The sequence below is a fragment of the Sitophilus oryzae genome, unplaced genomic scaffold, assembly GCF_002938485.1.
Source record: "Sitophilus oryzae breed Bouriz unplaced genomic scaffold, Soryzae_2.0 scaffold_818_pilon_pilon, whole genome shotgun sequence".
NCBI classification, from domain to species: domain Eukaryota; kingdom Metazoa; phylum Arthropoda; class Insecta; order Coleoptera; family Curculionidae; genus Sitophilus; species Sitophilus oryzae.
Window position 1 is genome coordinate 405,387 of NW_022147437.1, and position 18,393 is coordinate 423,779.

The following is an 18,393-nucleotide window of genomic DNA, read 5'->3' on the forward strand; positions in this document are numbered from 1 at the left end:
TACAACTAACAACGTATTACTTTCATATATTTTTATATTATTTGTGACGTTTCAAAAAAAAAATAGCATATTCTATTCGGAGTAAAAATGACTTTTTGTGCCTCGCCTGTAATGTCAAACGTACAGCCTCGCCTCAAAAAGTATCATTTTTACTCCTAATAAAACAATATAGTATTTTTAATGTCCAATATTGGTATTATGTATGACGGAATAAATAATTAATGATAAAAAAAAAATAAAAAAGTTCGACACATCCCTGGTGGGGATCGAACCCACGACCTTTGGATTAGAAGTCCAACGCGCTATCCTCTGCGCTACAGGGACTTCGAAGTTTCATTTTATAAGCAGATATTTAAACCGAGTGGCTGAAATATGTCTTCTGTGTTTTATTAAAAAAGGTTATAAACATTTTTAATATACTATTTGTCACATGTCAATAGACATTATATTATTTATATAACTTTTATACCTATATAAATTTATTCACCAAATAAGAATTGTAATATAAAAATGGCTAGGAACAAGGAAAAGAAAGATGCTAATTCTTCCAAAGGAGTTTGCACCGACGCGACTGAAATGACTCCAGATAGCGATATGACGACTTCTGGTAAATTTAAATAATTGCATTGTTTTTAATAAATTCACGCGAACTTTTTAGAATCTGATGAAGTTTGGAAAACGCCGAGTAAATTAAAAGAGGAGGTTCAAACAATTATTGATATCATGGGCCCGACGATGTCGCCGAAATTCAATTACAATACTAGTAGCGAGGCAGATAACGAAGAGTCGGTTTTTAGCAATTCCAAATTTTCAACTGTGAGTTTTTTCTTGACCAGACCAAATTGCTCATAAAATATCGACCGTCAAATTTTGACAAAATTCTATTAAAAAAGAAATGATTTTTTTACGGTATTAAAGAAACAAAATGCTGCTATGAGGTTTTTTATACACAGGGTGGCCCATGAGTATGAGGAAGTCCAATAAATACTGTCCTTGTTGTCGAAGATATGAAAAAAAAAATATACAGATATTGTATGGTTTATAATTTAATTTTTAACTCTATGGTTTATAATGATGTACAGGGTCTGGCAATAGTGTGTCGGGCATCTGTAGCTCCTTAAATAAAAAACTTTGTTTAAGTGCAAACCTAAGATATGTACTAGGATGTATTTCAGGAAAATATTTTAACTTCTATAGGGTGGCTCAAAAAAGTGTGAGTGGATCGGGATGATTTTTTTTAAATGGAACACCCTGTATCATACTGCATTTTTGGCTTCCTTTCAGATCACTTTACATAATCCTAAGACATGAGTAGATATATTTCGATAATTTCAGAGATATTAATAAATAAAAATTATATATTTTTCAATCTTTCTTAAAAAAATATTAATAATATAAGAACTGTCTATTAGATGTTTACTTTAGATGGTCTGTACTTACTTTGTAATAAATATGGCAATCGTAAATCATACAGGATGTTCAAAATTCTACGCCAAACTTTCTAAAATATAAACTAATTTTTCTTTGATTTTTAAATGGAACACCCTGTATATTATTTTTTCAATAGATACAGAATTAAAAAAATGAACATTTTTTGCCTTTAGAGTATTTCAAAATTTTTAACGGTTTCGCAGATATTCCCGGTTTTGTATTTCATATGGCATTTTCCAGAGTAAATTTTTATCAAAGCCACCCAATGATTTTTCTTTCGTATTTTACCATTGAAAGCGCCATATGAAATAATACTGCGTGTATCCGGAAAGCTATTAAAAATTTTGAAATACTTTAAATACAAAAAATGTTAATTTTTTAATTCTCCATCAAATAAAACCATTTAAAAAAACGAAGAAAAATTATTTTATATTTTTGAAAGTTTGGCCTAAAATATTGAACATCCTGTATGATTTACGATTACCATATTTATAGCAAAGTAAGAACAGACCATCTAAAGTAAATATCTAATATAGTTTTGATTTCAGAACAGTTCTTATATTTTTAATATTTTTGGTTTGAAAATATAAAAGGGTTGAAAAATATATATTTTTGATTTATTTTTCAATATCTCTGAAACTTTCGAAATAGATTTACTCATATTTTAGGATTATGTAAAGTGATCTGAAAGGAAGACAAAAATGAATACTTGCCAAGTACGCAAATATTGGTGTACTTGCCAAGTAGACGAGTCGTGAGAGTGCGTCTTTAGTTAGTAATATACATATTATAATATGGAATTTTCCTTATAATTTTTACACGTGTACACGTATTTTCTCATTTAACTAATATATTTTCAGGTACAATTTAAGGCGCGATGCGATTGTAATGATGATTCGGAAAAGACAGATGCCCCAGATATACTTTCGAAAGCAGACGATACATTTTATAATACTACATCTAATTCGGCAACGGTTGATGAAAATACAGATCCAAAAATTAGTTTTCAATGCGAAGAAAGCTTTTCGCCTAGTACGCAGTATATTTGTCCGCCTCCTTTGGTTCCAGCTAATTTTGGCTTTAACTCTGAATGTTTGTGCCCGCAAATGGCAAGTATGCTGCACAATGGTGGCGTTATGATGGGTTCACCATTTACATATGAGCAAGATAGAAATTTAGGTTAGTAAATTATTTACAACTGATAATACAGAAGAGTTAGGTTAAAGATGGGTGGGCGTGAAAACTAATGATGTGGATTCATGTTAATTAATAAGTTCAAAATAAACCTGATAATAATAATGTCGTATCGGTGCTTATTTTTATCGTTTATGTAAGCGCACCGACTTTAACTTAAAGCTTTCAAATTTAAATATATTTTTTTTGCCAGACTAATTACTAAAATAAAGTGGAAGCGTCAGATAAACAACTATAAAGTAAAATAAAATTACACTAAATCACTACAATACACCAAAACACTTTTACTTTTACACTGGACGCGCGTTTCGCTAACCATGTTAGCATCATCAGCAGATGATTATAAACTGCGAGAGTTTATCATCCTCTGCTGATGATGCTAACATGTTTAGCGAAACGCGCGTCCTGTTTAAAAGTAAAAGTGTGTTGGTGTATTGTGGTGATTTAGTGTAATTTTATTTTGCTGTGGAACACCAAAGGTTCCAACCCTCAACTGTAATTATAAAATAAAATATTGTTTAATCAAAAACAAATAGAAACAACACAAAACAAAGAAACAAAAATTCGTAGCTGTAAAATAAACTAAAAAATATTATACTAAAAAAACAAAAAAAAAACAAACGGCACCATCGACACCGATACAGGTGTTGATCTCTACATCATTGTTCATCGCGATACCGGTGTTGAAATAAACATCGGTGTTGTAGATGAGCACCGGTGTTGTAGAGGAACACCGGTGTCGAGATAAACACCGGTGCTGAAATGAACACCGGTGTTGAAATAAACACCAGTGTCGGTGTTGACACCGGTACACCGACTGAAACACCGGTGGTCATCAACACCTAACACCGGTGTTCAAATCTCAATACCGAATAAGTCTAGGCCTAGCTATGGCATCGAGTCAAGCCATCACACCGCAACCAGGACCGTCAACCTCCAAAGGAGTAAAGAGGAAGTTGGCAAATTCTAAGAATGCCGTAGATAATACATTATCATTGTTACAAAATTATATTAAAGAAAAGTCAGTGGTGGACGCAAAATTAAGTTTTGGGCAGTATGTCGGGCTAACATTACCCGATATGCCACTGCGAGAACAAAACCATAAAAAATTAAAAATTGTTGAGATATTAAATCAAACTTTTAATGAATAAAGTTATAATATTTTATGAATGTGTACCGGGTGGCCAACTAACAATGGACGCCGGCTGTATCTCAAAAGTACTTATCGTATAACTTTGGGAAAAAAAATCTAATAAGTAAATCGACCAAGAGAAATCGCTGGAAATTATTTTCAAGTTCGAGAAACTGATTTCTCAGATCGTCATTTCTCTGATAGCCAATCAGAAAACAGGGTTTTTCTCAAAAATATGCAGGTGAACAGGTATTTTAAATATTATTATTGTAATCTTCGAGAAATTTGTAATTTTTTTGTTATAGAGTATTTTCTCTATTTCATAAAATAAGGTGGTGGGGGAAGGTTAAACTTGCTTTTATTAAAATAAGGATAACTCTGGTTTAGGTTACTCGATTTAATCAAACTAGGGCTCGTTAAAAAGAGCTTTTCTTCCTTAGTGATCTCCAGTATAAATTTTGTTTCCATAATTTTTTTTTCGTGGTAGCTAGAGGGCGCTGTTTGATATCATAACAGATATTGCGCTTTTGCATAAAAAAATTAAATATGAGGCTATATTTCTCTTAAGTTTAACAGTTAAATAGAGCACAAATTTTCCAAAATACCAGCGCAAACCGCAACTTTCTACATTCTCTCTAACAGGAGATATTAAGAGAACAAATCATGTTAGGCTGCCGCTTAGGATTATATGGTCTTATTATTTATCCATGTTCATTCTTGATTGGATACCATAAATTAAAACCCAGGCATATTAAATCCGATGACCTAGCTGGCCATGGAAATATGCCGGTCCAGCGTTTCTATCTACTAAAGTAAGTGGTATCCAAGAAGCCCCACGCATTCATAGCAAAATAAGTAGCCCAACTGCACCAACTGCATTCATGCTGATGAAATTGCAACGATGGATCTCCTAAAAAAATTGGCAATTCATTTCTTAGAAATTGTGGATAGTTTATTTCATTCAGTTAATTAAAAAAGTCGAATCATTCGCCATCCTAGAATTCCTGCCTAAACGTTTACCGACCAACGGTCTTAATCAAAAAAATTACAAATTTCTCGAAGATTACAGTAGTAATATTTAAAATACCTGTTCACCTGCATATTTTTGAGATAAACCCTGTTTTCTGATTGGCTATCAGAGAAACGCCCCCTAGCGGACATTTTTAGAACTTGAAAATAATTTCCAGCTATTCCTCGTGGTCGATTTACTTATTAGAATTTTTTCCCCAAAGTTATACGATAATTAGTTTCTGAGATACAGCCGGCGTCCATTCTTAGTTGGTTACCCGGTACATTATTCCACCCATAGAAAGAACATAAAAAAATCCTACCTTTGTTAGCAATAAGTTGCATATTTTTTAGATCATTTTTATCACAAGTAATTATTCTGTTATCGGTGGTACCCTATGATAAAAAAGCGGCATTCAGTTGGCTTGGAAATAACCCTTGATGACAGTCTCCATATAATTTTACATATACAATTACAGCGATCTTCATTTTATAGCCAATGCTGACGCCATTTTTTTCGATCATATTGTATCGTTTTTACACAATATGATCAAGTATGCTTTGTATGGCAAATAATTGTGAAATTTCATTGTTCTTTTTTGCCTCAAAGACCACTTGATCATACAGGTGTATACTATTTTTTTATTACACCTATAAATATGATCGAATAAAAAATGGCGTCGAGTTAGCTTTGAAATGACAGCGGTCTTCATTTCGAAGTAATTTCTGACGCCATTTTTTTATTTTATGGTATTTTTATAGTAGTTCACTAATATAAATAAAACAATATAATATAATTTCACACACATTTATTCAATAATTACCTCAGTTAAAACCAAAACAAAATAATTTTTTAAATTGTCGCTCATATTATATAATATTCGGGAAAATCTGTTTGCAGCCAATCTTCCCACAGATTTAAGGAGCTGCACCTCTTCAGGAGTCTCTACATCCATCAACTCTGAATATGTATCCACTGCAGTTTCCTTATTGCAATAATTATGTAGACATACCATTGCCTTGACAAATAAGTCTATATTATTTACATCGGCATTTAGTGCATTTCTTAATAGTCTCCACCGGTTAACTAAAATTCTGAAACTGTTGTCAATATACCTGCGGGCTCGTGTTAGCCTGTAATTGAAAATACGTTTATCATCTTCGAAATCTCTCCCAGGGTGGAGACTTAATATGTAGAATTTTAATGGAAAGGCTTCATCAGCAACAAACGTATGCGGATGGATAATTTCACTATCGGTTAAACGTTTTGAATTGGGTAAATACAATTTGTTATTGTCTATTAGCGTCCCAAATGCAGAACTGCTAAATATTCCACCATCACTTTCACTTCCATACGCACCAATGTCAACTAAAGTGAAATTATATTTTGCATCACAACACGCCATTAGCACAATACTAAAAGTTTTTTTATAATTAAAAAAAAAGACTGCCACTTTTTGCAGGGGCCTGGATCTTAACGTGTTTCCCGTCCAGTACCCCTATACAATGAGGAAAATTCCACTCCCTCTCAAATTCTTCTGCTATCTTTAGCCAATCTTCCTGTGAAGCTGGGGGTCTTAAATATTTACTGGATAATACTTCCCAAATGGCTACACTGGTCTCTTTGATTATGTAGTGGAAGGTAGAGTGACCCACATGGTATTTCCAGGCAATTGTTTGCATTGATGTTCCTTGAAAAAAGTAGCTGAAAATGAAAAGAATTTCATATATATATACGAGTAAAATTGCACCCATTATATAGTTTTTAACTTAATTTAAAAGATACTTACTGTTATGGCAAGGCGTTCTTCTGCGTTAATACCTCAGATATCCTCCTTTTTGTTAAATATGGCATCAACATATCCAATAAATTGTTGAATGCCTTCACCGACATCCTAGTATATTTCTGGAACTGCCCAGGATCATTCACCTTCATGGGAAGAAAATATGCTCTATAAAATCCCTTTGTGGCTCTTTCTTTATTTATCTTCCTTGTTTTAACAAGCCGATTTTTATGGCAATTTTGTTTACAAATTAAGTAGCAGAATAGAAGTCCTGCTACAATAACACTAACGATATCCATTTTAATAGGACTTAAAGAAACAAAACTGGTAAATTTTCATAAAATAAAATACTATGCAAGTGAAGATGAGAAGCACAATTAATAAACGACACGTAAAAAATGATAAATGACAATACTGACAATGACATGCAGAATCCGATAGAAACCAACGCGCATGTCTACGGTAAATATATCGTTACGTCTTACGGCAGCTATGAATCGATTTTAATTTAACAGCTATTAATCGAAGACGTAAGGCATTAATTACGTCTTACGGCTATCGATACGGCTTACGTCTTACGGTTACGGAACTCCAAGCATAACTTTTATTTTTTTTTTCATTTTATTTTTGGTTAAAATAAATTTAATTCCATACTTATATGTATTGAAACAGAAAGCATATTTGTTATCTATGCTGCTTTTGTTACAAGGCACAAAAACTATCTGCAAAAACGTTTATATTTTAATTGAAATATAATGTTATTCATAATATAAATATATTTTTTTTGTATTATTGGAATTTTGGTTCTAGGTATTATTGATTTAATTTGAAATTATACCATTAAATTAACGTTTCGCCAATTTTTATTTTTGGCATCATCAGAATCTAGATTCTTCTCATCGATATTCTTAAACTAACTTATATTAAATACCAATGTTATTTATAATGCACACCCAAATTATATAGCCAAACTTGTCTTATGAAAAAAGCAATACTTGTGGAAATACTGGTAATGGCAATGCCAATGCAAATCAAAAGTAATGTATATCAAATTGTTGCTCTTTTTAGCCAAATCACGATCTTTCTTTTGTTCATTAAAAGTTTTTAGAACTTTACTAAGTGCTCAAGATTATTTTCACTGGTATATCAAACCTCAAATTGGAGTCTTCACCAAAACTTTTTTCTTCGCAAAAAACCTACTTTTTGAAACTTTGAACTTTTTGAAAAATATCCATAATGTTGTAAACGAGTTAACACCGCTATTAGTCGTAGCGGCAGACCAAAAAACGTTTCAAATCGTAATAGAATAAAACCGTTTGGCAGAAAGTTTACTTACATATAGTAGGTTGATTTGGCACGCAGCATCTTATCAGGAGTGGAGGCAGATTGAAAATGGCGGAATTTTTCAAAATGGCGCAACTTAATTCTTATGAGACTAATGGGGTTGAAATTAATAGAATAGCAATTTTAACTTTTATAATTTATTAAAAGTACAGCGCTTTTAAGAAAACAAATAAAATGGCGTGATTTTTTACAAAATGGCGCCGGATACCATTCCTTAGTCTTCGGAATCTTCTAAACTAAAATAAAACATTAAAAAGAATAAGTCTACTCAGAAACTTTTTGTTAGTCTAGCTCGGAAAAATATAAAAATATTTAAAAATACCAACTTTTGAATTACACTGTTGGTGCACATGTCTTTGCAGGAAACTGCATTGCAGTGTACATGGAAGACCACTTCTTTTGAATTTACACCGACTACTGCTCCATCCAGTTTTACAGGAGCATACATTTGGAAGAACAGACCATAGAGTAGTCCACTTTGAATTCTTTTCAACCCAGTCCCATCCCTTAGCTGATGGTGTTACGTCATCCATATCGTAAAAACGACCCCAAAATTGACCAGCTTGGTAAGCAGCCATTAGATTATGTTGATACAGTGCTGTAGAAGTCGGAGGTATCAAATGAATTGGCGTTTTTTGCCTCTCTCTGCCCTGGTGAGTTTCTCCACCATTCTAGAGATTTGTTGGCCACCTATCGTTCCGTGGCCATTCTCGTGACCGTCTTTGCAACGCCGCAGAAGGGTTCTGGGCCTATGAATGGCATTGATTAGCCTTGCTTGGCCCTTTCATCTGTCTTTTCGTTACCCTTGTGACCCTCGTGTCCTGCCTCGCACCCAGGCCAACGTAACAGTGCTACGTTCGCCCAAAGTATTCAGAGCACGCACACAGTCCCACACTAGTCTAGAATTGACCTCCGCGGAGCTGAGTCCCTTTAGCGTCGCTTGGCTGTCTGTGAAGATGGCCACAGAACGATTTGTTCTTTGTTGCCTTATTATTTCTTCTACACAATAGTGGATTGCCGTTATTTCTGCCTGGAAAATTGTGACATCCTTGGATAGGCTTACGTGGAAGGATCTCCCTTGTTTCGGCCCTACTATCCCAGCTCCTACGCCTTCTGACGTTTTGAGCCGTCTATATACCAGGTTGCCTCTGCTTGAATGGGTACACCTTTACTCCAGTCTTCCCTCCCTGGTATAGTTATATTAAATTTGTTGTTGAAGCTATACCTAGTAGCTGTTGCATCAATTGGTAATCCCAATACTTTGTTTTCTTTTAGCTCTTCGATTAGCTTCTGGTTAGCAGCACTATGCGTTTGGCTTATGTGCTGCTGACCGTGAATTAACCTGTCCATGATAGATCTGGCTTCGCCTTCTATGAAAATATGTAGTGGTGGTAAGTTCAACAAGACTTCCATCGCATTTGTAGGAGTGGTTTTTATGGCCCCAGTTACACACAGGCACGCAAGCCTTTGTGTGGAACTTAACAGCCTTACCGCACCGACTTGCGATGTCTTTGTCCACCACGCCATCGACCCGTAGGTTATCATGGGTCTTATTACCCTTGTGTATAGCCATAGAGTCATTTTAGGGTTAAGTCCCCAGTTTTTTCCACACATCCTTCTGCACCTACCTAAAGAGATGGCAGCCCTCTGTGTTGCTTTCGCTATGTGAGTATTCCATGTAAGCCTTTGATCAAAAAATATCCGAAGATACTTTGTTTCTTTGGCAAATGTAATATCCGTTTCTCCTAGCACTGGTGGTTTTAGGCCTTTTGGTGCTATCTTTTTTGTAAAATTGACAATTTGTGTTTTCTGAGCATTGACTGTCAGTCTCTCTTGTTTGCACCACTTGTCAACTTTGTTTAGGGCTGTCTGCATTCTTTCTGATATCATACCAGCAAACTTGCCCCTGACCACAATTACCATGTCGTCTGCATATCCTAGGCAATAAAAACCTTGTGTGGACAGTTCGTTGAGGAGGTCATCTGCCAAGGTTGCCCAAAGTAGAGGAGATAACACTCCTCCCTGTGGACAACCTCCACCCGCTACTGCTTTGATAGTAGCTTGCCCCAGAGTGGACGTCACTATCCTGTTTTCTAAGGCGGCCCTTATCCATCTACATACCACTGCAGGGGTACCTCTTCTACTCATTGCATTTACTAGTGAGTCGGTAGTAGCATTATTGAATGCTCCCTCAATATCTAAAAAAGCGGCCATTGCTATTTCTTTGTCCTCTATCGACTTTGAAATAAGCCTATTTAAATTATCTAATGCAGCATCCGTGGATTTACCTAAATTTTCTCGCCTATCCTCCAGGGTTCCTGCAGGAGGGCCACATCAATGCCTTCTTGTTCCATCCTTCTGACCAGCGTTGCTGAAGCAGCTTTTGCGTGCTGAAGGTTGGCCTGCAGGATCCTTATTTCTCTCTTCACTGCGAAGAGTTGGAAGGGTCAGGTTTACAGGACTCTTCCTCCCCGATGGATTCCGCGAGCTCTTGGACCAATGTCCTTTTGAGCGGGCTGGTTCCATCCAGAAGAGGTTCTTCCTCCACCTGAACTTCCATCGGTAGGGATTGCTCCCCTTCTACAATACAGGTAGTTGCGTCTGGCTTCTCCCGCGATACTGTTGTCTTCTCTTCTTTAGGCCGGAAGGTCACCCTTCACATCCCGTAGAATGGAGACATTTGGAGTTCCTGGAGAGCATCTCTTGAACCTTGGTCCATCGAGAAGGTCCACAGAACCCCCTTGTCTGAGGGTTTACTGCCCCAGATAGTCCACAGATGCGTCCTGAGGCTATGGTTACTTATTCCCAATCTCTTGAGAATCCTTTTAGCCTCAAGACGCTCCCCGTCTTTTTCGTCCGGTATGAAGACGACACATGCGTTGAGCCTGGGTATTTCATCCCCCTCCAGCACGGCAAGAGAGGCACCCTCCCACGGCGCTAGTGACGGAACGACCTCCTTTACCCACTTCGCAGTAGTGTCATCCGCACAGATTAATTCCAGGAATCCCGGCTTGTACGTGCCCTTCAGAAATCGGACGTGTAGTTCTCTTTCCGGAATCGCTTCGTACACAGTCAAGATGGATTTCTGGACTGCCATAAGCTTGTCCGGTTCCATCCTGACTTCCGGGAAACCCTTATGTACCACTGCTAACCTAACGGAAGCAGCAGCTTCGCTATAAGACACACCTTCGGTTTTTGGCCTTTTCCTTTTGCGTTGGATTTCAGGTGGTGTGCCTTGGTCAGACCTTGGCCTTTTTGGCCCTTCGGTCGGTGGTTTTACACATTTTGTCATGGCCCTTGAAGGCTTTGACGGCTCCTCTGTTGCCCTTTTAGCAGCTTTGACAAAGTTGGCTTTGATTACGGCCCGTTTGGCCTGTATGTAATCTTGGCCTTCTTTTACCAATCTGGTGATTTTAGCTTTAGAGATGGCAGATAGCTTAGCAGCCCTGATTTCTGCGTCTGTCATGAGATCTATGTCTTCCGTCGCAGTTACTCTGACAGACTTAGTAGCTCCTTGCCTTGCAGCATGGGAGGATTCCTTTGAAGTTCCCGGCCTTTCGGCTTCTGGAATTTCTCTGGAAGTTCCCTGCTTTTCAGCTTTAGGAACCTGTTTTGTGGCCCTTGAGTTACTATGCCCCTCAGCTTTGGTTACTTTATGGCCTTTTGTTGTATTTTTTGACCTTTGAGATTTATTATCCATATTGGTCCCACGAGAAGCTAGGGAAAGGAAGTCCACCTCCGCAAAGCCCCGCATGTGGAGGTAAGGTCTAGATCCGATGGGGTGCGACCTGTTGCCCCAAAGGAACCGTTCGTGACAGCTATAACCCTAGTGCCATCCAGCCTTCGCCACGGTGTCTAACAGCTTAGCTTGGGAGATGTTTATCGACTTCCCGGTCTAGATCCACTGAGTTCAGTTTCAACAGGGCCACCTCGTGAAGGATGTGATCAGAGATCACATACTCTCAATCATTGTTGAGAGTACCCAGCGGTCTTGGAAGGGTTCATGGAGGTGCAATGTCCTAAGACTCTCCGTGCAGGAACCTTCTCCCCTGAAACTGAGTTCCTCAACCCCATAAATTCTGGAGATCAAGAGATTTAAATTGTGCGTAAAAAGCTATACATAGTACTAGTACATCAGTATCAATTGTTCGCACTACTACGTTCTGAGACCCATGCTGCACCGCATCCTTTAAATGTAATATTATTCTGCCATCTGCTTCTTCTTTTGTACTACATTTTACACAATTAAAGTTTGCCTTTGCTGATGAGTAAATTATGTCACCTATATTTGATACATATACTATTTTGCTTTCTACTGTTATAAAAGATATTGCTAAAAAATTAAGAGATCAATTTTGTTTAATGGGTTTTTAAGAAATCTGGCCAGTTTGGTGGAAGTCTAGTAAGGCCGGTTACTTGGCGGCGAATTCCATGTCCTCGTTCTTCACAGACAGTATTTTTAACGCTATGAAATACATATTGATCCCAAACAATATTAATGAGCAATGCTCCACATTTTGCGGCATCTTTTTCAACATACCAACTTGGTAAGCTCCAGTTCAAAATATTCTTGAAATGTTTTGCTATAACGGGGAATGACAAAGTGTACAAGAGCTGTACCATCGTAAACAATACCATCGCATGATTCTGGATCGGTGTCGCTTGGTAAAATATTTTTTCTTCGGATTTTTTTTTGTTTGGGTGGGCAGGTGGGGAAGGGAGGACGGAAGGGGGTCTTCTCACAATTACCTTCTTGGTGCGCTGCTGCTTGTAATACATTTTTGATTTGAACCAAAACTTACTCGCAACTACTAATTAATACAGAACTAAATTCCGCCATTTTGAATTTCATATACTTAGTGTAGTATTAATTCTATTATTATTAGCGTTTGAATTCAAAATACACTTATTAATTTAATCGATTAAAAAACTTAAAAAAAAAGAAGCAAATAAAACAGTACATAATTCTAAAAAACGCCGCCATTTTGAATTTGCCTCCACTTACAATAAGGTGCTGCGGGTCAAATCGATTGTTTATGTGTATTTACCACCTATACCAAGTGGTTTGCTTCTATCACTATTTGAAACGTTTTTCGTGTATTTGGGTTCTACCGCTACGACTATATGCGTCTTTCGACTCGACAAGATTGCACTGATTAAAATGGCAAAAAGTGTTTACAGTTGTCACGTTTTTGCTTAATCGAAGTGAGTTTACACCTATATGCGTGTTTGGCCTGTTACTATGTGTAAATAAAAGTGTTATTTCCTATCTATATAAGTGTTATAAATGCCTATCTCATATCTTAGGGTTTTTTCTAACATATAGAGCGACAGTTAACACCTTCTTGTGTAAAATATTTCCATTAGGGATGGGAAGACCCGGTTCATTCCCGTGACCCGTGTCTCACCAGGTCATCCATTGAAATGACCCGTTCATCATGATTCGTTCATATGAATGATCGCTTTACTGTATTTCAGTGTAACTTATTCAGAACATTCGAAACTTGCAACGCTGAATGAAATGATGCATGAATGATTTTATCTTAATCATTATGAAGAAATATTATCGCGATCGCGATAACGCGATGCCAAGCTTGATTAACTAATAATGTGAAAACAATATAAGACGTAAATTACGGTAAATTAAATATTAAAATGCGGCTCGGATGTTTGCGTTGATCGTTGAACGGGCCGGGGTTTAATTCGACGCGATACGTGAAAAGAGTTCGTTTGGTTCGTTTTTCATTTCAATCTTCAATGATCCGATCGTTGTTTTAGGTTCAAATTCAGTAAGACACGCAGGAGAGGATTTTGTGTTTCGGGTCATATGATTGATAGGGTCACGTGAGGTGACAGAGTCAATCACGGGTCTTTCTAAAGATTCGATCATTGTGAACGAATCATTCACGAACGACACATCTCTAATTTCCATTTTTGTAAAAATGTTAGTTAGCACCTTTTTGCACTAAGTTTCATTTGTAGAATAGTTGAAAATATCCAGAAACTCATATTGAGTTGTTTAACGATCGATTCCATAATATTATTCTCACCTATTGTTCTAATGCTGCCGTTAAGCCGGCCTTACACCAAGGCAACAATTGGCAACATGTAGCATGCAACAATCATTTGGTTGCACAAATCAGTTTAGTGCGACTTTGTAGCATGCGAGAATCCATTTATATCAAGGCAGCTAAATTAAATACAAGATTCAGTAGCCGAAACTTTTTTATCTATGGCGGATCCTGTAGTTGCAGCTGCTGCGTATCTCGTTTTGGCCCAACAAGTGAAAAAACGAAAAAAAAAACGAAGGTGGTGGAATAGACAATTTTTGCACAACGAAACTTACCCCAAGAAAGTTTTTGGTCTCAGTTGAACGCGGATGACGGAGCCCTTTTCAAGAATTTTACAAGAATGAGTTTAACTGATTTTCACTATTTATTAACTAAATTAACTCCTCATATATCAAAACAAGACACGAACTATCGCAACAGTATCCCAGCATCAGTGAGATTATTGATAACTTTGCTGGTTTATCTTGCTAGTTTATCTCCTGGTGATGAAGTACTGCTATAGTCTCTACATGATGGAGAATTCCGTTGAAATTGATCCTTGGGATGATCATAGTGCCCTAGAGCCGCTTCAAATAAAATATGGTTAATGGCATGTTTTACATATATTTGCGCCGTTAGCTGTAGCTTTCTAATTTCATTCCCCACATGTTCACCATAGATGGAAAACCCATCTCTGCGAGTACTAGCCTTTAAAATTTCATAGGCTTCATCAGCACGCCTTTTACCTTCGTCAGTTGATCTACTACATATGTTTTTTTTTAAAAACCTTCTGTCGTGGAGTTGATGATAAGTCTTGCGAAACTGGAGTGTTCTGACTTTCCGTAGCTTCATCACCACGATATTCAACCACCGAATTTTGTTCGTCGGAACTATTTTCTGCACTCTGAAAGAAAGAAATTTTGAAGCATAAATTATTCAATATCTCATCCACTTTTTACAGTAAATTGTAATAAAAAAAGTTAAAGTGCACCATATCCGCATATTTGAAGTGAAAATTCTCACTCCTAAACAGCTATTAAATGCGGGCCTGTACCAACTCAAAAACTCAATAATTTTGTATTGTCATCCATGCAAAATTTTAGCCCAATCGGTTAGAAATAATATGTTAAAATTCATCCTTACAACTTTTCGTTACGTTCTTGGTTACGTTACACTTTTCGAGTCGCTAGGCCACGACCTTGAATTTTTACTCGCAACGCGTGTAAAATAGTTTCACTTCAAAAACTGATATGTAATTTTAAAAATTGCAGTATTCAATTATTATAATGTAAAACATTATTATTTATATTTGCAAGTGTACGTGATCGATTTGGATTCTTTGTAACTCTCTTGCTTCTCTCTTGTAGCCCCTGTCACGCGTTTTGGCCTTAGCTCGGCTCTTTTAAATTTAAAAAAAAATAGAAAAAAAATTAGAAAAAAAAAGTAAAAAAAATACGAAGAAAAAAAATATTAAGTTAGCGATTAAAAAAAAATAAATATTTATGGAATTTGCAGGGGTCTAGTCGCGAACAAATTTATGCCCTAGCTCTGAAAATTCGGAGAGTAGGGGCGGGTTAAGAGCGCCACTGACTTTCTTACCGGATCGATAACGATATTTTAAAGACAATTATGCTTAGAAAATTTTACTTAAAAATTAAAATAGAGCAACATAAATTTAATGAGTGACAATAGGCTCAATAATTACTGTTGGTTAAATAAAATACAAAAATATATATAATTAATTTATTAAAGTAAATTTTGGGTTGTCTATAGTTAATGCTAATAAAAATCTAAATAAATATTTGACGGTCCAGTTCAAAAATTTCTAACCTACGTATTTAGTAAATAAACAGAATTAACGGCGGAAAGAATTATTTTATCTATTTCGGCTAAAATAAATATTAAATTGTATTAAATTGAACTAGTATTTTGCTGCAAAAAAAGTGTTATTAAATGTGAAATATGTTTAGTTAAAAATAAGGATGGAATAATTACTTTTGTTGACATGTAAGTACGATTTATTTATTCTTAGTTTACTGACTGAACTGATCGATATTTCAGGCTAATAATAATATCAACTAGCGTTAAAAAATTGAGAAAAATAAATAAAATAGTCTAGTGAAATTTTGGCACGTTACACCCCTGCGGCACTTTTGATTTTCTCCTTATTGACATATCCTTTCTTTTCTTCCTTCTTAGCGGAATATTCTCGTGGATTGTTCATTTAAGTCACAGATAGAAAAGGTAAAAATAAAAAGCAGCTCATCAGCTGAAAGTCTGAATGAATATAATTCAATTGTTCGTATACATTTTTCAGATGCCGACAACCGCACAAGAATAGAAAAAAATTGCTAAGGATTTTGAAGTGACCTGGAATTTTCCACATTGTCTGGGAGCTTTAGATGGCAAACATGTTTTGCGCCATTGGCTGTAGCTTTCTAATTTCATTCCCCACATGTTCACCATAGATGGAAAACCCATCTCTAGTACTACTAACCTTTAAAATTTTATAGGCTTCATCAGCACGCCTTTTACCTTCGTCAGTTTATCTACTACATATGGTTTTTTTTTAAAACCTTCTGTCGTGGAGTTGATGATAAGTCTTGCGAAACTGGAGTGTTCTGACTTTTCGTAGCTTCATCACCACGATATTCAACCACCGAATTTTGTTCGTCTGAACTATTTTCTGCACTCTGAAAGAAAGAAATTTTGAAGCATAAATTATTCAATATCTCATCCACTTTTACAGTAAATTGTAAAAAAAAGTTAAAGTGCACCATATCCGCATATTTGAAGTGAAAATTCTCACTCCTAGACAGCTATTAAATGCGGGCCTGTACCAACTCAAAAACTCAATAATTTTGTATTGTCATCCATGCAAAATTTTAGCCCAATCGGTTAGAGATAATATGTTAAAATTCATCCTTACAACTTTTCGTTACATTCTTGGTTACGTTACACTTTTCGAGTCGCTAGGCCACGACCTTGAATTTTTACTCGCAACGCGTGTAAAATAGTTTCACTTCAAAAACTGATATGTAATTTTAAAAATTGCAGTATTCAATTATTATAATGTAAAACATTATTATTTATATTTGCAAGTGTACGTGATCGATTTGGATGCTTTGTAACTCTCTTGCTTCTCTCTTGTAGCCCCTGCGGCACTTTTGGTTTTCTCCTTATTGACATATCCTTTTTTTTCTTCCTTCTTAGCGGAATATTCTCGTGGATTGTTCATTTAAGTCACAGATAGAAAAGGTAAAAATAAAAAGCAGCTCATCAGCTGAAAGTCTGAATGAATATAATTCAATTGTTCGTATACATTTTTCAGATGCCGACAACCGCACAAGAATAGAAAAAAATTGCTAAGGATTTTGAAGTGACTTGGAATTTTCCACATTGTCTGGGAGCTTTAGATGGCAAACATGTTTTGCGCCGCTGGCTGTAGCTTTCTAATTTCATTCCCCCATGTTCACCATAGATGGAAAACTCATCTCTGCGAGTACTAGCCTTTAAAATTTCATAGGCTTCATCAGCACGCCTTTTACCTTCGTCAGTTGATCTACTACATATGGTTTTTTTTAAAAACCTTCTGTCGTGGAGTTGATGATAAGTCTTGCGAAACTGGAGTGTTCTGACTTTTCGTAGCTTCATCACCACGATATTCAACCACCGAATTTTGTTCGTCTGAACTATTTTCTGCACTCTGAAAGAAAGAAATTTTGAAGCATAAATTATTCAATATCTCATCCACTTTTTACAGTAAATTGTAATAAAAAAAGTTAAAGTGCACCATATCCGCATATTTGAAGTGAAAATTCTCACTCCTAGACAGCTATTAAATGCGGGCCTGTACCAACTCAAAAACTCAATAATTTTGTATTGTCATCCATGCAAAATTTTAGCCCAATCGGTTAGAGATAATATTTTAAAATTCATCCTTACAACTTTTCGTTACGTTCTTGGTTACGTTACACTTTTCGAGTCGCTAGGCCACGACCTTGAATTTTTACTCGCAACGCGTGTAAAATAGTTTCACTTCAAAAACTGATATGTAATTTTAAAAATTGCAGTATTCAATTATTATAATGTAACACATTATTATTTATATTTGCAAGTGTACGTGATCGATTTGGATTCTTTGTAACTCTCTTGCTTCTCTCTTGTAGCCCCTGCGGCACTTTTGGTTTTCTCCTTATTGACATATCCTTTCTTTTCTTCCTTCTTAGCGGAATATTCTCCTGGATTGTTCATTTTTCTTAAAGTCACAGATAGAAAAGGTAAAAATAAAAAGCAGCTCATCAGCTGAAAGTCTGAATGAATATAATTCAATTGTTCGTATACATTTTTCAGATGCCAACAACCGCACAAGAATGGAAAAAAATTGCTATGGATTTTGAAGTGACTTGGAATCTTCCACATTGTCTGGGAGCTTTAGATGGCAAACATG

The 18,393-nt window shown here is 36.1% G+C and overlaps 1 protein-coding gene and 1 non-coding gene across 2 annotated transcripts in view; one reads left to right on the forward strand and one right to left on the reverse strand.

Moving 5' to 3' along the window:
- Positions 1-251: 251 nt before the first annotated feature.
- On the reverse strand, positions 252-324 carry Trnar-ucu. The gene has a single exon. It is a non-coding gene; the product is annotated as a tRNA-Arg (tRNA).
- A 102-nt stretch (positions 325-426) lies between these two features.
- LOC115889659 overlaps positions 427-18,393 on the forward strand; it is a 28,162-nt gene continuing 10,195 nt past the window's right edge. Inside the window, exons 1-3 of the mRNA XM_030909716.1 lie at positions 427-607; positions 659-816; positions 2,292-2,610. Of these exons, the coding sequence (XP_030765576.1) occupies positions 511-607; positions 659-816; positions 2,292-2,610 (574 nt within the window). The 5' untranslated portion in view covers positions 427-510. The remainder of the gene's footprint in view (positions 608-658; positions 817-2,291; positions 2,611-18,393) is intronic.